The sequence below is a fragment of the Lepisma saccharinum genome, chromosome 1 (genome assembly GCF_977018435.1).
Source record: "Lepisma saccharinum chromosome 1, izLepSacc3.1, whole genome shotgun sequence".
Classification (NCBI taxonomy): Eukaryota; Metazoa; Arthropoda; class Insecta; order Zygentoma; family Lepismatidae; genus Lepisma; species Lepisma saccharinum.
In genome coordinates this window covers 145,084,735-145,105,563 of record NC_139229.1, presented here as the reverse complement: position 1 = coordinate 145,105,563, position 20,829 = coordinate 145,084,735, and the positions used below count along the sequence as shown (strand labels likewise).

Genomic DNA, 20,829 nt, shown 5'->3' with positions numbered 1-20,829 from the left:
AGGGTATCCTCCACAGAAATTAAACTTTCTACACCAATCGTACACTTGCTGCAGGGACACACACAAATCACATACTGCATTTTCATCCTGTGATGAATTTCAGGTGGTTTAACACCTTTACTCAAAAAACGCATCACAGATCGCTGCTCTAACGTTGTGCATGTCGACAACGGGGCGGCCAATCTTTACACTGACGTTGCTTCCTTTCTCAGTCTTGCAACATCATGTTGCCACTTGTTGGTCATTCTTTCAACCACAAGGATAACTCCTGCCAACTTACTTTTCAGAATTTTATTGCACTTTTAAGGTTTTCATTTGAATCATCCTTGTATTTGCAATTTCATACCAAATTGATAGAATATCGGTACCAATACATTTTATATTGCTTTTTCGTATTGGCAAAAATGTCATATCGGTCCATCTCAATTGTTTCATTCACTCATGTCTTGATTACATTACACAATAAATCTATTGTGTTCTTTCAGAGGACTGCAGCTACAAGACTTAAAATATGAGAAATTTTAAATTCTGTGAAAGAATATTAACATTTTGTTGCACTGGAACTAGGAAAATTAAATGTATTATGCAGGAAAATATATAATCCAGATGATCCAAAACATCAAATGAATTTCGAAAGTCTGAAATCTTACAAACTACACCACACATTTTACAGTCCATATATTTTCCCCCTTCCAGAATCTGATTTTGCCTACACTTTCCAAAATTTTTATAACTACTTTGTCACTTCCTGTATGTTCTTAAGACCCAACTTAACACCTTTCTGTTTCCCATTTCCACATGCTTTTTACAATAAACATACTAAAATTATAAATGTGTGTACCTGAGATTCTCCACTGCTTCTGAAAGAAACTTCTCCAGCACCTGGTCTAGCTGGGACAGCTTTTTAGGCAGCAGAGATAAGAAATGCCGGAAAGATTCAAACTCGAGTGGACTCAAGATAGCTTGTTTGAGAAGCTCTTCAACTTGCTGACTTTCCCCGCAAGACATGTCCAAGAGCCTAGAATACAAAAATTGTAAAAGGTAAAAACCATGATTTTATCAAGGACCATAATTGTTGTAATTATCTGAATAAAACTGATTCTGCTCCATGCATGTCATGTTTTTGAATGGTGAGAGTAGCATTTTCATACCGTGCTTTGTCACGAAATGCAGAATATGAAATAAACTCTTAAACATGAAATTTATAGTTTATTTACTGACAACACTTTCTGAAGTCTGAATTATCCTGTGAGTTATGCATATCACAGAAAATTGATTAATTCTGCTTTAAATATTTAAGAAGCAAAAATGGACTACTTTACACAGGAATAAACTTTATACTCCAAAGACTAAATAAATATGCTTCTAGAGGATAAATGTTTAATTTGTGTAAAAAGTTAGTTTTCTAAATAAAATTTAGGGTTTTATTTACAATTTCAACAACAAAATGCCATTTTGAACACGAAATGTGCATTTTTTTTTTCCAAAATTTTGATATTTTTTTCACCATAAATATGTGGCCCTAACTATTAGTGTTTATCCATGCAAATTTACTAAATTACTTACTTTTGTTGCAATCCTTCTATTTATTTCAATACTATTTCAGATGTGTGTTCTTCCAGTTAACATAATAGTAATAAAGCATATTATCATGCAACATTTGCATTTACGAGGAAAGAAAATGAATACACATTACCTATACAGGTGTTGCAGCTCAGTGTTACTGTCCAACTTCATATAGTCCTTCCTTGAACCACAAATCATCAGATGATTCAACCAAGACTTTATCTTATCACCAGCCATAGACCACAGCTCACTGAAAGGTAAGTATTTTCAATAAATTACGTACCTTAAAAGTATAAATTAATGTAAAATAAGACAAGTTTCAGAACTTCATATCCTGCAACTTCTATTAGAGATAATTATTTTTTTATGAAAGTGAAACTATTCAATATCATGTTCCAATACTGATATTTAAAACTGATAATCACAAAATTTAAATGCTATTCACCATACTGGAAATACAGGATTTTATGGGGCCACATTTGAAATTAAGCACATAAGATGAGGGATTCCTAACTCAGATAGCACTTGCAACCACTGTGATTAACAGATGACCTTCACAGATACATCTTTTTTTTCTACCAATTGTCTTCTTGGTCATGTCTCCTGCTGGAAACATTACATGCCCTGTAGTATATGTGCCATGTGTAATTCGGTTTGAATGTTTGTACCAAATAACCAACCAATTCTTGTTATGAAATATTATTTGAACTTCGCCTCCATCTTTTGTTATTTTTAATTTTTGAGCCTCACTGGGGAGGAAATTGTGTGTTAAAGTGGGGGAAGAGGAATAAGTGTAATTTCAATTTGTTTTAGTTTGTTGTGTTTCTGTTGTGTGCATGTATTTATGTGCAGTTAGGCATTTTAGTTATCTATAGAAACTTAGATGTAAAAATAAAAAAAATATAGTTTCTGTAATTGGGTGTTTAAACCTCCAAAGAAATAGATACAGTAGAATCATAATTTTATGTTTTTCAGGAGACTAAGCTGAAAAACTTAAAATGTAAAATCTGGGGGGAAAAAAATTATAACATTTTGCTCCATTATTGGGATGAAGAAGAACGAATGTAAAATGATGTGAAAATATAAATTCCAGGAATATAAAATACACCTTCCACTGTAACTAAACATGCCATGTTGTCTCATGAGCAGTGTTCATCTCCTTGAGACAAAAGTTAAACACAGCTGAATCCATGGATGACTCATTGCTTCCTGGCTGCCAGTATACACAGTTGATGAGAACTAAGCATGCTTGTTACAATTAATCATGTTGTTGCCAACGGGCACAGGTTTCCCTGAAACTGGACCAGCTCTTGATTCCTTCTAGTACATGTGAGGGACTATCTTCCTATACAACAATGGAAAAAATCGGCTTCCAGGTCACCCAGGTTGTGATCAATGTGTCTCGCGAAATATTAGATTTCGAGCTAGATATGACGTAACCCAACAGAAATAGGGGGAAGGGGTGTAAGAGGGGAAATACACCGCACAACTTCCAGCGTTCCATGAGAGGCCTCCTTACACAGCTGTACTGCGTTCACTGAGTTGTTGAGACGTACAGAAAGAAGCAAAATAATGTACAGTTATGTTAATTTTTTTTTTTTAATTTTCTTGTGAGGTTTCGTTCTGGTTTCCCAGAACTTTTAAACACACACACATTAAAACAACCTTACATGATTGTGCATTGTGTGTGTTTGAGAAAGTTCTGAGAAACCAGGACACAACGTCGCAAGAAAAATAAAATAAAACCACTTAAAGTAACTGTAGATTATTTTGCATCTATATAAAGTGGTTATGCGAACCTAGACATACAGAAAGAGAATCCTGGGTGGTAGATGGGTTTCTACAGACAAATTAAAGGGCCACGTGGATTCCATCAAGTCTGCTTATTATCATAATGTCCGTGTAAATTTTAATTCTACACATACACATACAAAAGAGAACTAAAATATACTAACGTTGTAGTCTTATTTGATTCTTCTACAGTCATTTTCTCGCAAGTGCCCAAGATTTTTCTCAGAATTTCTGCTCTGCACTCTACAGACATGTTATCAAGTGAAAGCTCCTGAAAACAAACTCCTTTTGTGAAATCAAGAACATCTGGGGGAGACATTTTTGAAAAATATGCAGCACACTTCTCATACTGGTCGATCCAGAAACCTTTAGGCATTGTAGTCTCACCTGACGAAACAAACTCCTGGAAAAATATACAAAAAACAACAGCAGTTATGATAAAGTGCATATCTCAACTTCCAATGAAACTCTAGAAACTAGTTTTCATGCAAGCACATTCTAAATATACTGAATTAAAATTTTCACTGACCGATTGATATTAAATTCTATGTGCAGCAGCACCTAGGATATTTGCATTCACTATGTAATACGGAGACATGCCAACTAACTAACTCTCTAGCCTTCTTGAACCCGAACGTTCATGGCTGCAGCAACACAGGCCTTCCATCTGTCCCTATCCTAAGCAAGATCTACGTATATACTCTTTTCCATCCCTACCAATTTCCATTAGGTCTCAATATTATCCTTCCATATTCATCTTGGTCTTCCTACAGGTCTCTTACCATCAGGCTTCCCAACAAGATTCCTGTAAACTCTTATTTCCTCTCCCATTAGTGCCACATGGCCTGCCCACCTAAGTCTTCTTGATTTAATCACTAATATCTGGACATGAATACAAATTATGTAACCTTCTCCACTCACCTGTCACCTCATCCCTTTTAGGCCAAAATATTTTCCTAAGGATCTTATTTTCAAATACTCTAAATTTATGTTCCTCTTTCAATGTAAGGGACCAAGTTTCACATCCATATAATATTAAAGGCAAAATTACTGTTTTGTATATTTTAACTTTTAGTTTCTTAGATATTAAATGAGAAGACAAAAGTTTATGAAGAGAAAAGTAACATGCATTTCCTGAATTAAGCCTGCTTTTTATTTCCTCTTTAATATCATTTTCATTTCTTAGTATTACTCCTAAGTACTTGAATTTGGAAACTGGTTCAAACGAGTTATCAATAATTAGATTTTTATTATTACCTAACACTTGGTTTTGGCCTGTAAGCAGATACAGTCAACTCTCGATTCTAAGACCCCGGATTTAACGACTCTCTCGAAGTAACGACCCTTTTCCCGGGAACCGTGAAAACAAAAAAAAAAAAAGTTGAAAAATTCAAGGAAATCGGCCGAAAAATACGTTTCTTGCACTCATTTTATTCGCTGTGTTGCAATTCCCTTCACGAGCGCACTGCGGGTCGCAAGTGGGCCTGATCTAAAAATAGACACCACCACACCACGCTTGAGTGATATCCAATAGCACTTGACCTCTGTCATCCCCTCCCCCAAGCTCAGCGACGGTCGCTACTTACGCGCCAGGCTTGTTTTGCCATTGTGATTTCGCTTGCTCTTGGATACGCTACCCTCTCTTTGTGCTTGTGCTATTACGTCTTGGATTTGTGCATTGTTTTTTGGATTACGATTTTGGATTTCTCTTGGTTTTGATTACGGCTATTTTGACGACTTACGCTTTTTTATATTTCGATTTGTTTGTATTTTTGGATTTGATTTTTGACGACCCACGCTATTTATTACGGATTTGTGATTTCGGCAAAATGAGTGGAAAGAGAACATTCTTGACGCTTATCAAGAAGTACGAGATCATCCAGGAAGTGGACGAAAAGAAAATCACAAAGACAGAGATTGCGCGGCGGCATGGTATTCCGAAGTCGACGCTTTTCATGATTCTCAAAATGAGAGATGAAATCGTGAACGCAGTGCAGAAGGAAGGTCACAATGTTAAATCGAAAAATTTGAAAGGCGCGGCGCATGCAAACCTGGAAAAGGCTATGCTGGAGTGGTTTGGCCAGCATAGAGCTCAAAATATACCTATTAATGGACCAATGATGCAGAAGAAGGCCGACGACTTTGCCCTGAAGTTGGGGATAGATAACTTTAAATGTTCAAGTGGGTGGCTGGAGCGTTTCAAAGTGCGTCACGGAATATCCAGCCACAAAGTCGTCGGTGAAAGTGCATCGGTCGATCCGAAATCGGTGAGTGAGTGGCTGCCGTTGGTACAAAACATTCTCAACCGCTATCCGCCTCAAGATGTGTACAACGCTGACGAGCTGGGGATATTCTTCAATCTGATGCCAGATCGCACTCTTGCAGTGAAAGGGGATAAGTGCAAGGGTGCGAAGAGGAGTAAAGAGCGTCTCACCGTCCTTCTGTGCTGCAACATAGACGGCAGCGATAAAATGAAGCCCCTCGTGATCGGAAAGTTCAAGAAACCCCGAGGTTTCAAGGGCAACATCCTGCCTTGTGATTATGACTTTAATAAGAAGGCATGGATGACCTCGGGGGTTTTTACAAGGTGGCTTCGAGGTTTCGACTCAAGGATGAGTGCAGCAAACAGGAAAGTCGTGCTCTTCGTCGACAATTGCCCTGCACATCCTTCTCTCGACAATCTCCGGAACATCGAGCTGGTTTTCTTACCAAAGAACACCACCAGCTTGCTTCAGCGTCTGGACCAGGGAATAATCCAACAAGTGAAGGTGAAGTACCGTGAGATGCTTGTGCGGGGTATGGTGTGGAAACTTAACATGGGCCAGGAAGTCAAGAAGTGGGACGTGTTCAGGGCCATGGGAGGAATCGTCGCCAGTTGGAGGGCTGTGAGGCCTGAAGTTATTACAAACTGTTTCCGACATGCCCACTTTGTCCCACGAGTCGACAAAGAACCTGCCGTCGGTGTGCCTTCCGCTGCCACCAAAGACTCAGACAGCCTGCCGCCAGTGGATGCCGAGCCCCAGCCTGCCCAATCGACAGCGCCTGCATCTGTCCCCCTGACTTTCTCTCGTCCGTGCAACGAAGAAACTTGGCAGAGTTTGGCCCCAGGCTGCACGTACGAGCAGTACATAACAGCGGACAATGACATTGCTGTCTGGGGCACCCTCGATGATGCGGATATAGTCAGAGGGCAGCAGGAATCTAGCGATGAAGAGGGGGAAGAAGAAATTGAAGAGCCTGAAGATGTCCCCACCATCAAAGACATTCTCAAAGCGGGGGATGTTTATGAACGCATACTGAAACACAGGGGCGCCAGTGAAGAGATGTGGTCTCACTTTTACAAAGTGAAAGACTTTGCAGAACAGTCTAAGAAGAAACAGACATCGATAATGGACTTCTTCAGAAAGTAGTGGGGAGGGGGAAGCAATGTGTGTGTGGGGGGGACCAGTGAATTTGATCAAGGACAAACTGACAATTGATGAAAATAAGCCTGAATATTACCAATGGTGAGTAGACTTATTGGTGTTTTGTGTTTATAAAATTACGTGTTTTTGTCTGTTTAATTTTCTAGCAATATTTATAGTTTTGTTTTGGTAATGCGATATTTTACATGGTTAACATATATGTACAGATAAGGAGGTAGAATTATGCATCTATGGCCTCCATTAAAGGTGTCATCCCACCATTCGCTTGGACTGACTTGTTTACTGACAATTGATAAAAATAGCCTGAATATTGCCAATGACGAGTAGACTTATTGATGTTCTATGTTTATAAAATTACGTGTTTTTTGTCTGTTTCACTATCTAGCAATATTTAATTATTGTTTTGTTAATGCGACTTTTGACATGGTAAAAATATATACACGTAAGGAGGAAGAATTATGCATCCATGGCCTCCATTAAAGGTATCATCTGGACTGACTTATTGGACGATTATGTTGCTTTTGATTTTCGTCGCAACTGCAATAATTGCAGACTCCAAGTTTGCTCACTTAGTGAAAATGTTTGAAAAAGGTCAAATTTGATACACAGAGAAAAAAAAGTACTACATATATACTGTATTTATGCGTATACAGTATAAGGCAGGCGCTGGTTTTTATTCAAGTTCTGCGTCTGAAACATTGCTCGTGTGTTCATTGACAGCATGGAAATGCGTTAAGCAGTGCTCGATCCACCTTTCTTTTTTTTTCCCTTCTGCAGCTTGCTTCGAAAATTAGCACTTTACTGATAAGACTTCTCTTCTTCAACACATGCAGTGCGATGTCCTTTAAAACTCGTTCAACCACCTGTTTCCCCCTCCCTTCCTTTTCAGCCAGACTGCTACTGCCCGGCGCCAGTGTTTTGTCTAGGTGGCAAACATCGCTTGCCCTTATCAACTACAGTAATAAATCACAATGACTCATCCAGAAGAAAAACGGCATTGTTTTGAATCTGCAGCTTCACAAGACTGTTTTGCTTTGATGATTACGAAATTCGAACACCGTACACAAACACAAAGCGAGGAGTTAAAAGACAAGCCAGTTTCTTCCGCTCTTCTCCAGCTTTCTGAAAAAAAAAAAAAAAAAAAGAGACCATAACTCTTATCTTGCGGCGGGGTGGTTCCATCTTCTTCCGCTTGTGTTCGTGGCGATGCTAGTTGATGCGAGCCTTTTACTTTCTGCCTTTCACGGAAGAAGGAACCATGCCGCCCGCAGCAAGAGAAGATGACACTTCCAGACGGGTGGTGAAATCGATCGCAAATAAATTTTGCGCGGAAAAATGAACTTTCGAAAGTGTCAAAACTTGTTTAGAGTTTAGTTTATGCTGTTGGGCTAATTGACACTGGATACCTGTATGCAGTTTAAAGTGTGATCTACATAACTGAAATATAATAGTACACAACCTTAGGGGAATTGGCAGGGACAGACAAAAAAAAAAGCATATGTACTAACGTGTTTCCTTTTTCAGGCAGGATTTCGATACAAGTCAGGGAAGAGTTTGCCCTGATCACTTGAATGGGAGAAGGGGGATGAATATGAAGTTGGTTGAAGCAAAGAAAAAGCGACTTTTTTTGACGATGTATTTTACACAGTCGAACCAGAACGAAATTTACAGCCCGCTTTTTTTTTGGCCTGGTGCCAAGAAAGGTTGTGTTGTGTCTCCCAAGAGATATTATCTTACCATTTAATCCTGTACAATGCTCTAGTAGACCCATATAAAATCCACCATTCATTCTGCCTGATTATCTCCTGACTTTTGCTGGTGTCAGTGTAACTGGTGTCAAGATTCTTCGAGTTTCGCTTGCAATAAACGATTGTTTTCCTTTTCGTAGATCTCATTGCAAACGAGTTTCTCATGAACTAGAATTGTAAGGATTTTGGGGAAGAGCAACGACTGTGCACAATTAAAAGAAAATAACATTATTTAAAATCCTTTTTTTCTTAAACGTTTTCGTGTTCTATTTTCCTTCTCACGACACACGTCCTGTGCATTACAGGTTGTATAACTATGCAGGATAAATTGTGTTACTGTCTCATACGAATCTTCGTGTCCGTTTCAGCTCCGTTGAAGCTAAAAAGTCGTGCAAATCTCAATAACGACCCCTTCGAAATAACGACCCTTTTCCTGGGAACCGTGAAAGGTCGTTGTATCGAGAGTTGACTGTATTTAGTTTTATCTTTGCTAATTTCCAAACCTATCTCTTTAGTTCCTTTGAAAAATATTTTAGCATTATTCTCAATTGTATTTACATCATCCCCCAGTAAGTCTACATCATCCGCATATGCTAACAGCTGAATCACACCATTTAATTTTAGTCCTTCGTTAGTTTTTTTTACCTTCCTAACAGCATATTCTAAGGCAAAATTAAAGAAACATAATACGGAGACATGCCTCATATCAAAAAATTAATAACAGAACAGACTTTGGGATTTAGGTCTTCCTTGAACTCACTGTACAGAGATGAACTCTTTATGACTAAAATCAAGACTTATTTCCAAGCGCTCGTCTAGACTCTTATCAATTGGTAACAAAACAGATCTAGAAAAAAGGGAGTAATTTGTGCCTCTCTATCTATACCATTTTTTGCATTATTTCAAATAACTATTCACGTACCTCAAAAAAGTACTTCTGAGCCCAAAGCGAGTATAACCGTCCTGGATGCACTTGACATTTCACCTGTGCAGGGAGAGACTTCAGAAGCTTAGCAACAGACACTACATTGTCCTTTTTCAAAACTGGATACACAACATCCAATAAGTCACTGTCTGCTACTAGTCGCTTGTAATCAATTCCTGGAACATGAAACAAGCAGCCTTCATAATAAAACACCACATTGAATTTCCTACAAAGAAAGAATGAAAGAAAGGAGACAAAGACACCCCAGCCTTGTTAAAAACTGTGAGTAGAGTGTAGGGAGGGGCAATGTGAGAAGGGAAGAGTTGTTAATGGAGATGAGGGGTGGAGATGGGATTTGATACAGAAACCTACAGGTTTTATTTGGTTTGATTTGATGTTTTAAGTCCACTTTATGCACAGTAAGGCTAATCGGAACTGGACCTACAGTTTAAAGTTGGACCCGAACCACTATGTGCCTCAACCGGGTATCGATTAAAAGGCGATGATGCTACCACTGCGCCATCGGGGAGGCCCTAGAAAGCTACAAGTAAGTGACACATTATCCATCTGCCACCACACAGTTAATGCTGCACTTACACTTTATTTATTGAATTGTTGTTTTAAGGCCACTTAATGCACAGAAAGGCTAATCGCGAGGGGCATGCATATTTAGCTTTTGACGAAAAAATAAAATGTGAAATAAAACACTGTAATGGTAATTTTTCATGTTTTTGAAAGGTGTGAGGTGCATTTTGCTACCAAGTTTTGTTACGAAAGAATGCGAAATGAACTGCAAAATGTGAAATAAACTCTTAAACACGAAATTTAAGAGTTTATTTATTGACGTGACACTTTCTGAAGTATGAATTACCTTGTAAGTTATCAAGGAAAATCAAGGAAAAGTGATTAATTCTGCTGTAAATATTTGAGAAGCAAAAACAGACTCCTGTACACAGGAATAGGGATGGCCAAACGGATCCGGATCTGAAAATTCCGGATCCGGGTCCAAAAGTTTTGTATTTGGATCTGGATACGAAAGTTACGGATCCGAGAGTTTCGTATCTCAATCCCATTATAATATTACCACACCTTAAAAAGTATTATGATTTTCGATTACAAAGAAATTTTTCATTAGTTAGTCCTACAAGAATTTTTTCAAGTGTTGTTCCTAAAATACTTTGCAATGCATCAGCTAACACACTTGTGCACAAAAATAATCTTACTTGTTTAACATAAAATGTCAATGCCATTGACACTAATATGTATTAATTCGAATGTATTGGAAATGAAAACACTCATATATGTGAGACATTCCATTCCAGGATGAAACCTTTAACACATATAACAAGATAGAAATGTTATACAAAAATTATACAATTGTTCTACAGTTACAGTTTTACAAATTAAAATAAAACATTATAATATATCCAGTGTTATATAATTACAAAGTGTAAGACTAACAAGGGAGGTTATCTAAGTGTCCCCCTCAGATTTCCATGAAACTTGGCAGGTGTATAGTGGGGCCCAAAGGAAGAAATACGTGGTTTTTTGTTTCAGCTAAAAAACTGTTTTAGGGGGCAAAACCCCCTCAAATGTCAAGATGAGGACAAATTGAAGTGAGGATCTGACCCCTGTGTCCCCTGCCGATTTCCATGATACTTGGCAGGTGTGTCTATAAACGGGCCCAAAGGAAGAAATACGTGTTTTTTTGTTTCGGCTAAAAAATTGTTTTAGGGGGCAAAACCACTTCAAATGTCAATATGAGGACAAATTTAAGTGGGCATTTGACCTATGTGTCCCCCTCCGATTTCCATGAAACTTGGCAGATTTATAGAGGGGCCCAAAGGAAGAAATTTTTTTTTTTTCGGCTAAAAATCTGTTCTAGGGGGCAACCTCCCCTCAAATGTCAAGATGAGGACAAATTGAAGTGGGGATCTGACCCTTGTGTTCCCTTCCGATTTCCATGAAACGTGGCAGGTGTATCGAGGGGCCCAAAGGAAGAAATACGTGTTTTTTGTTTCAGGTAAAAACTGTATTAGGGGGCAAAACCCGCCTCAAATGTCAAGATGAGGACAAATTGACGTGGGGATCATCTGACCACTGTGTCCCCCTCCGATTTCCTCGAAATGTGGCAGGTGTATAGAGAGGCCCTTTGCCCCCTGTTTCTTCCTATGCCATATTTACGTGGTTTCAGGGTCAGATCCCCACTTCAATTTCTCCTCATCTTGACATTTGAGGTGGGGGCTCTATAAATCTGCCAAGTTTCATGGAAATCGGAGGGGGAGACTAGACCTCCCTTGTAAGTGTATTAATTAATTACAAATCGCGCACGCGCGCACACACACTATATATATATATGTATTAGCAGGTAACAATATGTTATAAACACATTCTTACTTTCCAAAGAAGCGCATGTGGGATGGCAAAACGGGTCCGGATCCGAAAGTTCTGGATCCGGATCCGGATCTGAAAAATTTTAGGATCCGGAGCCTTAACCAACCGGATCCGGATTTCGGATCTGCCAGGATCCGGAACCAACCGGATCCGGATTTTGGATCTGCCAGGATCCGGAACCAACCGGATCCGGATTTTGGATCTGCCAGGATCCGGATCTGGCCATCGCTACACAGGAATACACTTAGCACTTGGATAACTATATAAATGTGCTATTAGAAGTGTAATATTAATTTTATGTAATATGTATAGTTTTTACATGAAATGTTAGGTTTTATTCACCATTTTAACACTAAAATGTAATTTTATACAACACTTTTGATCCTGAAATATGACCAGCGTTTGTAACGAAATCTTAATCTTTTATTCAGCATAATAAATATGTGGCTCTACTAATCTGGAGTGGACCTACAGTTTAAAGTGGAATCAGAACCACTGTACCATGTGCCCTTACCAAGTATCAAACCCAGGAACTCTCTTGATTACAAAGTGACAATTTTACCACTATGCCATCGGAGAGTTTTACACACTTTATTTATGAACTGCTACAGCTTTAAACAACTTAGCAGAAACTCTGAGAGCCAGACTGAACAATGAAAGCATTCAGTTACAGAAGAATTCATGAAAAGTACCGAGACAAATACACACAGCTAGAGATTAATTTACCTTGTGATGTAGCTCTAACTTTCTTCAAGAGTTTCAAGTGTTCTTTACTTGGTAGACTGTCTTGCATAAAGTTTTCGGCCACCTTTAGTAGCACAGTATAATAAATAATCAGATGGTGGTGATCGGTTCCAGATAAATTAGGATACACATTGTTCACTAACCTGAAAAATAAAATAAAACCTGTTCTAGAATTTTGCAGAGATATGCAGTGAGAACACAAGCAACTTATTAGGGATGTGCCAATTATTCAATGCCAACAACTGCTATTATACGAGGGTCACTATTTATATTTTGAGCCTAACAATGAAAAAACAGGAATTTGGCATTGAAAACTGCTTTATTGTTTTTCGAAGTATTCTCCTTTATGGTCAATACACTTTTGCATTCGTTCGACCCATTTGTCAAAGCAGTTTTTACAATCTTCTTGAGACATCTCCATAATATGGTTTCTGAACGCATCAACGGCGTCTTCCGCAGACGAAAATCCTTGTCCACGCAATTTGTTCTTGACATTCAGGAACAAGAAGAAGTCATTGGGTGCCAAATCAGGACTGTACGGTGGATGACCCATCAATTCGATTTTTTGACTGTTCATAAAGTCGGTTGTTAGACGAGATGTGTGACAGCTGGCATTGTCTTGATGAAGAATGATCCGACGGCGTTTGTTTGTTTTCCGTATTTGACCGAAGACCTCTGGCAAACAAATTGTTGTGTACCATTCAGAGTTGACCGTTCTACGTTCCTCTAAAGGCACAGTTGCCACATGACCAGTTTTCCCGAAAAAACAGGCGACCATTTGTTTCGATGTGCTTCGAGCGCGAACAACTTTTGTTGGATTGGGTTCATCTTGAAACACCCATACAGTCGACTGCTGTTTACGTTCTGGCTCATATGCATATATCCATGATTCGTCACCTGTTACAATCTTATATACGTCTTTTGAAGCACCACGATTGTATTTATTGAGCATTTGTTTGCATCAATTGACGCGAGCGTCTATTTCAGTTTTTGTCAAATTGTGTGGGATCCAACGAGAATATACCTTTCTCACAGCTAAATGATCATGTAATATTTTATATATGCTGGTGGAACTAATGCATATGGTTGCCTCAATCTCACAGTATGTCACATGACGATCTTGCAGTATTAGGTTTTGCACATCATCAATGTTTTCTTGAACAACAACTGATTTTGGACAACCTTCGCGAATCTCGTCGGTGAGTGAATGGCGGCCACGATTAAATTCGTTATACCAGCGTTTCACAGTGGCAAAGGATGGGGCTTCATCGCCAAATGTTGAAGTAAGTTGATCGATGCACTCTTGTCTTGATAATCCACGTCGAAAATCGTAAAAAATCATCGCACGAAAACATTCACAAGTTAATTCCATTTTATTGTTGTCGCGCAATCTCCAAGGCAACATAAACAACACAAATCAAGCTATTGACAAAACATTTGAAGTACGTTATGGTCAATAATGCCAGACGATTCCGTGCAAACTTCAAATCGTGCCTAACTTTAATCAGCCAAGGCTCAAAATATAAATAGTGGTCCTCGTACTGATCTGATAAAAAATGCCAAATATTTCATGCCAGATTTGAAAGTTTCATTCATTTTCATTTATTGATAAATCAGGTGACCACTGTGGTTTTGCCTTGAAAAAGAAACTGCACTATTAGAAATTTACAAAATTGGGGTATACAAGGGGCAGTCAAAAAGTTCCTGGAATTGTGGTATAGCATTGTAATGGTAGGGCATATGGCAATGCTTACCCAATCACCTTCGAAATAGAATCCTTGCACACAGACACACATGTTTGCTCCATCGAACCTGCCATTGTTGGAAGCACTGGCAGACAGTTTCTTTTGGAATATTCCAGATTTGAACATCACACTCGATTTGAAGTCTTCCATGTTTGCAAAGCACATCCCCCTGAGGCCAGTTCTCACAGTAGGGAACAGAAAAAAGGCACTTGGAGAGTGCAGTGGTTGAGCGATGAGAGGAATGCTTTTCTCAACAAATAATTTCTGTACAGCAAGCAATGTATGGCTCGATACATTATTGTATTCTCCCTGCCATTTGTGGTGCTAATTCATCTAAACTGCATTGTGCAACTTTGCAATACTTGCATATAGAAATAACCATTAATGATCTGTCCAGGGAGTACAAACTCATGGTGCACCACACTATCGATGTCAAAGAATGCATTGAGTATCATTTTTACCTTGGATTTGACAAGGCATTACAGTAGAACTTCGATTGTACATTTTCGCACATTATATATTCAATCTTCACAGCAAAATGCTATATATTTTCCCAAATTTAAATTTTTTCCTGCATTTTAAGTTTTTTCACATTGGTCCCCTGGAAAACGTAAAATCGAGGTTCCACTATATTTCTTTCGTCGGGGAGATGTATGTCACTCTCACTAATTAGCAGTGATGATATTTGAGAAACACTGGGCCCTGCATACTTTTCTCAAACAGATCTCTAGGGACCAACATGAAACGTTCCATCTGAGTCACATGACTAACATCCACGTCTGAAACAGAACAGTAACAACACTGCATACTGAAACCTGTCCAGATCTGTTGCAACTGCAAGCAGAAATGCTAAGCTTCCGACCACAACAATGTGAGCTATCTTAACTCTCATTCTCCATGTGGAGGGAAATTCAGGGAACTTTCTGACTGCTCATCATGAATTTATATTCATAAGAAATAACAAACTGGCACAATTTTTTCCTTAAATTAAAGGCTATTTATAGAAACATCAGATTGGCAAAATTATTGGCAACTTTATCAATAAGCTGATATACCTACGGTAGCCAAGAAAAAAATACAAATGAGAAGACTCAATTGTAAAAATGATAATACTGTCATATCTATGGAGCATGTGGTCTCCTGAACATTATATATGATTGCAACAAAAGTACCACAACTTACTTCTCACACACTACAGCAGGACAACTTTTGAGCAAATCAATCAGCGACTCATCGGTCACACGAGACGTGAGGTCAGCTAGAGGAACATCTTGATTTAATAGTAATACTGCAATGTGTTCAGCTGCTATCTGGCCAGTTGGCACACCATACCTTCTTCCCAGGGCTAGAGAGAGCTCAAATCTATTCACATCTTCAGTCCTGAAAAAGAGGGATTAAACGATATGAGTCCACATGCAGGTCACCCAACATTCAACATAAAGCAAATAACATGGGTGGACTCTACATAAAATTTAACAATTATTATGAAACTACTACAGAAGTTTGAATCACATACTGCAACTTATGTTATTACACTGTATTCTTCACAATCAGAGAAAACAGTCTTTAATCAAGTGTACAATTCAAAATATTTTATTTTCATAGTGGTTTTTCATTCCTTATTGTAACATTTCATTCTACTTTTTCAGCAGGCCCCCATGGCAGAGTGGTTAGCACATCATCTTTTGATTTTGCCACTGAAGTGCCTGCATTCGAGTCTTCACATCGAACATTGTCAGTGTTTACAATTAATTGCTGGCTTCAACTTGCTCCCCGTTTCCGGTTTGTGATTAGATGTCTGTGCTTCAAATGAATGGATTGGCACCTGCACAGATTGTTTTGTCGCAAGCAACTCTACCCTAGACTAAAAACCATGAACATTCATTATTTTGTCGCAAACCATCGCAAGGTAACTCAAGTCAAATTTGTTTCGTCTTGTGTGTGGCTGCTCATAAGAGACTAATGTTACACCTTCCCTGATACAGTTTGTAACAAGAATGACTCGTCACATTGTGTCGCGTGAGATCCAGTGTGTGGCTGGCCTTAAACTGCACAATTGTTGGGCAGCATTTTTGCCAACTCCACAAGACCTAAAACCTAAGGAAAGAATCTGCCTGTATCTGTGATAACTTGCAACTGATACGTTCCAATACTGATCACGCTGGTATGAGCAAATGCCAATATATCTGCATTGGCATCAGCTCAAACCTAATTACTTGTTAATATCCAATGGTGGTTATGCCAACTTGATAGCCACAACAATAATAAATTGAACATACTTTTAGCGGCTTCAATTTTATTCTCTCAACATAATAATAAAACTAGAAAAGATCAACATCAGCAAAATAACCAAGGTTGCAGGAAATGGCTGACCATGCTACTCTGATAACATTTTGGATCAAGGTTTCATGCCTTTTAACCTATTTTCAATAATTTTAACCACATTTTTGTTATTTATCACATGTTGATCTGAATCTTTCCAGTCCTGTAAAATGATTAAGGTCAATCTCAAAATTAAGACAACGAAAAGATGATTCAAGTTTACTTCAAGAAAAATCAATTTTCTATTGATAAAGATGTTAAAAATGCTTCTTAGTCACATATAGTTCACTATTATAACTATTGTTACTTTTAACTACATTTATGGTTCATTGATGGTCTGTTCAAATTTTCACATGAACAAATACAAATAACTTCAAGAAGAAATCCAACTCACATTGCCAAACCCAGAATTGTATCCTGGCGATATTCAGCATCGCGAGTAAATCTTTGCAAGTTGATTCCACAGTCCAAAGCCTGCAAGGACTTTCCTTGAAGATAGTCCACCAGCAGCACCCTGTACTCTTCCAGCAATTGCTTGTACTTCCTTGCGGTATCATTATCTCCAACTTCCACTCCAGAAATAAATTCTACAAGCTGTGTAAAGTCAGAGAATGAGACATTGTATATATTACATATATATATATACACACACACACACGTCGTCGCCTTGTAATCAAGGGGTCCCGGGTTCGATACCTGATGGAGGCACATAGTGTTTCGGATCCCACTTTAAACTGTAGTCCAGTCCCGATTAGCCTTACTTTGCATAAAGTGGACTTAAAACACAAATTCAAAACTCAAAACACACACACACATACAATCATGGACATTTCAGGGTTGAAATAATCCCATTAAATTTTGTTACACTTGCCATTTCATTGGAATCGTTACAACCCATAAATATCCATGACTGTAGATACACAATTTTATTTCCAGGTCATATTTTAAAAAACGAATCAATAAAGAATGTATAAATAATAATTAGTCAGCATTTATATGTAATGAAAGCAGAAAGGATATAATAATTGCATTTTTAGAAAATGAAAAAGCATATGATAGCATGGACAGAAACGAGATTTGCAAGGCACAACAACAGAATGGAATAGGTTAGATCATGCTTAGACACTGTTTCCACTGATTTTGCTAAAACAAATTCCTTGACTTTTCCAGGTTTTTATGCAATTTAACCAATCTGTAGTGCTTTAAGATGCTAGGAACCTTCAAAATGTTGAACTGTACTTGCTATTGAAGAGAATAAACATTATTCATGGTTTGGTGAGTTAAAAGGGGTTGAATATTACATGGAAAATATTCCCTTTCTGCATTCCTGTTCTCGTCCTTTTAGCTAATGGGTCTTTGAAATTAATTGGTTAAAAGAACATGATGACTAATGCAGCAAATCAGAACCACATAATAAAAATGAGGTTTATTGAACATTGTTCAAAATAAATTAATAAAAATTAAGTAAAAAATTATTTTCATGTAGAATATCTCCCATCAAGTTGCTGGTTCAAGAAAAAGTTGAATTTATTTATTCTCGAACCCTGGAAAATACGAAAATAGGTACTTGATTTTCTTGATTTTTGAAGGTTTTGGGATGTATTTTCAATATCCCTGGACATTTTCACTTATAAACTGATTTCCCAATGCTGTGTGGTTTTTAACGTGCACAGCTGTGAAATGGGAAAATTAATGTAAAACATTTTATATGTTTGTAAATGCTCTTCCAAGGTTGCTTCTTGCTTGGTAGCCAGGAAATTCAACAGTTACTAGTTCTCCCCCAATGGCTTTCTTCTTTAAAACTAACAAAGGGGCCTTCATATTTAAAAATATAAAGTCTTGTGCACTAACCTGGCTTGGACTTTGAAGAAATACAGAATGTTCTTCCTTCTCTTCACATAGATGAAGTTCACTATACACTCTCAGGGCAAAATAATAAGTTGCCAGCTGCAGGGAAATAGATGAATGTGAAATATTGTTAAAGCAAGTGCCAGACTGAAATGGATCTTCGAGTGTCAACAGGTGAGCCAAACCAAGCAAACAGTCATCTGGTAAGATGTTCTCACTCAGCTGGGAAGTAACTGGAATACAAGAATATATAACTGCCAGATACATATTCATTAAGAAACCTAAAGAAGTTACAAACTAGGGATATTGAATTCTGATGTATGATGTTTGTTTATTATAATTATTTAATGTTGCCGGCCCCCGTAGCGGAGTGGTTATCACATCGTGCTACGATGCCAGGGGTCCCAGGTTCGAATCCTGGCCTGGGTATGGATGTTTGCGAGTGTCCATTCATCAATTTCATCAGAGTGAAGTTGCACAAAATGCAAAGTAAAATAAAGCATATCAATCAATCAATTATTTAATGTCAGTTTTCGACCACTTTTGACTAATTGTGACAATGAGAATGAGTGACGGTTAGGTAAAACTGTTGAAGGGACACTAAAAAAGAACACCTAGGCCTCGAGCTTATACCAAGTACTTTGGTGGCGAGATCGAAAGTCAACCAAATAGTACTTGGCAATCCAGCATGCTAATGCATGATAAATGAGAGATATTAGTGCTTACAAAGCAGCCAGTGCCACACGAGAACGATTCATGGATGTCAGGATTTCCAATGTTACAAATCTTGAAACTGCTCTTAGCCTTATGTTTAAAAAAAATCACCTGATGTTTTAAAGTGCACTTACAAGGATCTTTATAAAAGTCAATGTGTGAGGGTAGTGGTGGTGGTTGTTGCTGTTGTTGCTAAAAGGAACAGAAATAATTTACCTGCAGAGTTGACTTTCCTTTCTGATCCCTCTGTGACAGTCTCCTCTACAATGGCTATACGGAATAGAATTTGCAGCAGCTCCAACTGAGGGTTATCCTCGTGTGGTGTTGACAGCCGGTTGTAGTTAGCACCGAGTAAACTATGGTGGCAGTCGCCATGCAGAGAGGTATAGAAGGAGTGGAAGCCCTGCTTTGCAAAATCTAAATTATGCTGCTTCCATTCTGGGCCCCCCTCTGGTGATGCTGTTTCTTGCAATGGCCTAATCCAGCTGCAATAAACCAGAATCAATCAATAAATACACAACATTGGGAACACACTGTGGGTCAGAGATAATTCATTGCAACATAAGCCTTAAAATGTGTTGCACGTATCTTGATTTCTGTTACGGCTATATTATGTAATAGGATGTGGGGGAAGCTTCTGACTTTTACACAATTTCAAATTTCAGACTAAAAATAAAACTCTGGACTTGAGGCTCACACAGCAAAACAGCCTTGGTATCTAATTTTCCCAATTTTTTTTTCAGTGATCAAAGAGAGCACATATCAATTTCATCCTGCCACATACATTTATTAAGAACAGGGCTGGGCCAATAGTGTTACTGATATGTTGGTATCGGTATCAGAAAGTATCAATCAGAAAGTAATCAGCTTTAACAGCTGATACCTTTTGGGAATCTGGGTGTCTCACAAGTCTGCAAAATACCATATGACACTTTTCAGACAAAATGTCTTGAAAATTATGCAAAATGCACATTTTTCATTATTTTCACAACAACATTGCTGGGAGAAATGGCTTTTATGATTAAATTATTGACTCATGTGAAATTGTGAATATTTTAAAAACTCTGGTAGATTGTTATGATATATGTACGTAGTTTCAATAGAAAACTTAAAATTTATAAATATTCTGAACTACCTTGAATAGTTAGAATTTTCAAATATCAAGACCAGTATGATATAAAACACTGGCAACGGTATCAGTATCAGTTCAAAATGGTATTGGCTCGGACCTAATTGAGAATAAATGTTTTTCCTTTTAATAAAAAATAATAACATAACTTTGTAACGGTCATGTCAGTGATGACACATTTCTGTTGAACTGGTGGTTGATGACCAACCTGTGTGTGAAACTCTTGACATGATGGAATAAAAGAAAATAATTTAGAATGTTGGCAGATATAGACATTGAAATGAATGTGACAATTTGTGATTTTGTTAATTATTTTTGATATATTGATAAATATTATGAAATATAAGGTTAATGGTGAATATTTCTCTTGTGTTCCAAATATTGGAGTTGAAGATATTGTTTCTTTTTCATGTACAAATGAGTTGATTTTCTTGAGAGGTGGAAGATTAAAATATGATCCATGTTTGAAGTTTGTTAT

General features: G+C 37.9%; 1 protein-coding gene across 1 annotated transcript in view; it reads right to left on the bottom strand.

Moving 5' to 3' along the window:
* The window catches only part of LOC146002131 (NBAS subunit of NRZ tethering complex-like), a 103,997-nt gene that overhangs the window by 8,668 nt on the left and 74,500 nt on the right, over window positions 1-20,829 (bottom strand). The window contains exons 30-38 of the mRNA XM_083139853.1: window positions 19,439-19,707; window positions 18,512-18,741; window positions 17,055-17,254; window positions 15,521-15,718; window positions 12,576-12,736; window positions 9,453-9,631; window positions 3,522-3,760; window positions 1,697-1,816; window positions 842-1,018 (exon numbers count right to left, since the gene is read on the bottom strand). Of these exons, the coding sequence (XP_082995979.1) occupies window positions 842-1,018; window positions 1,697-1,816; window positions 3,522-3,760; window positions 9,453-9,631; window positions 12,576-12,736; window positions 15,521-15,718; window positions 17,055-17,254; window positions 18,512-18,741; window positions 19,439-19,707 (1,773 nt within the window). The remainder of the gene's footprint in view (window positions 1-841; window positions 1,019-1,696; window positions 1,817-3,521; window positions 3,761-9,452; window positions 9,632-12,575; window positions 12,737-15,520; window positions 15,719-17,054; window positions 17,255-18,511; window positions 18,742-19,438; window positions 19,708-20,829) is intronic.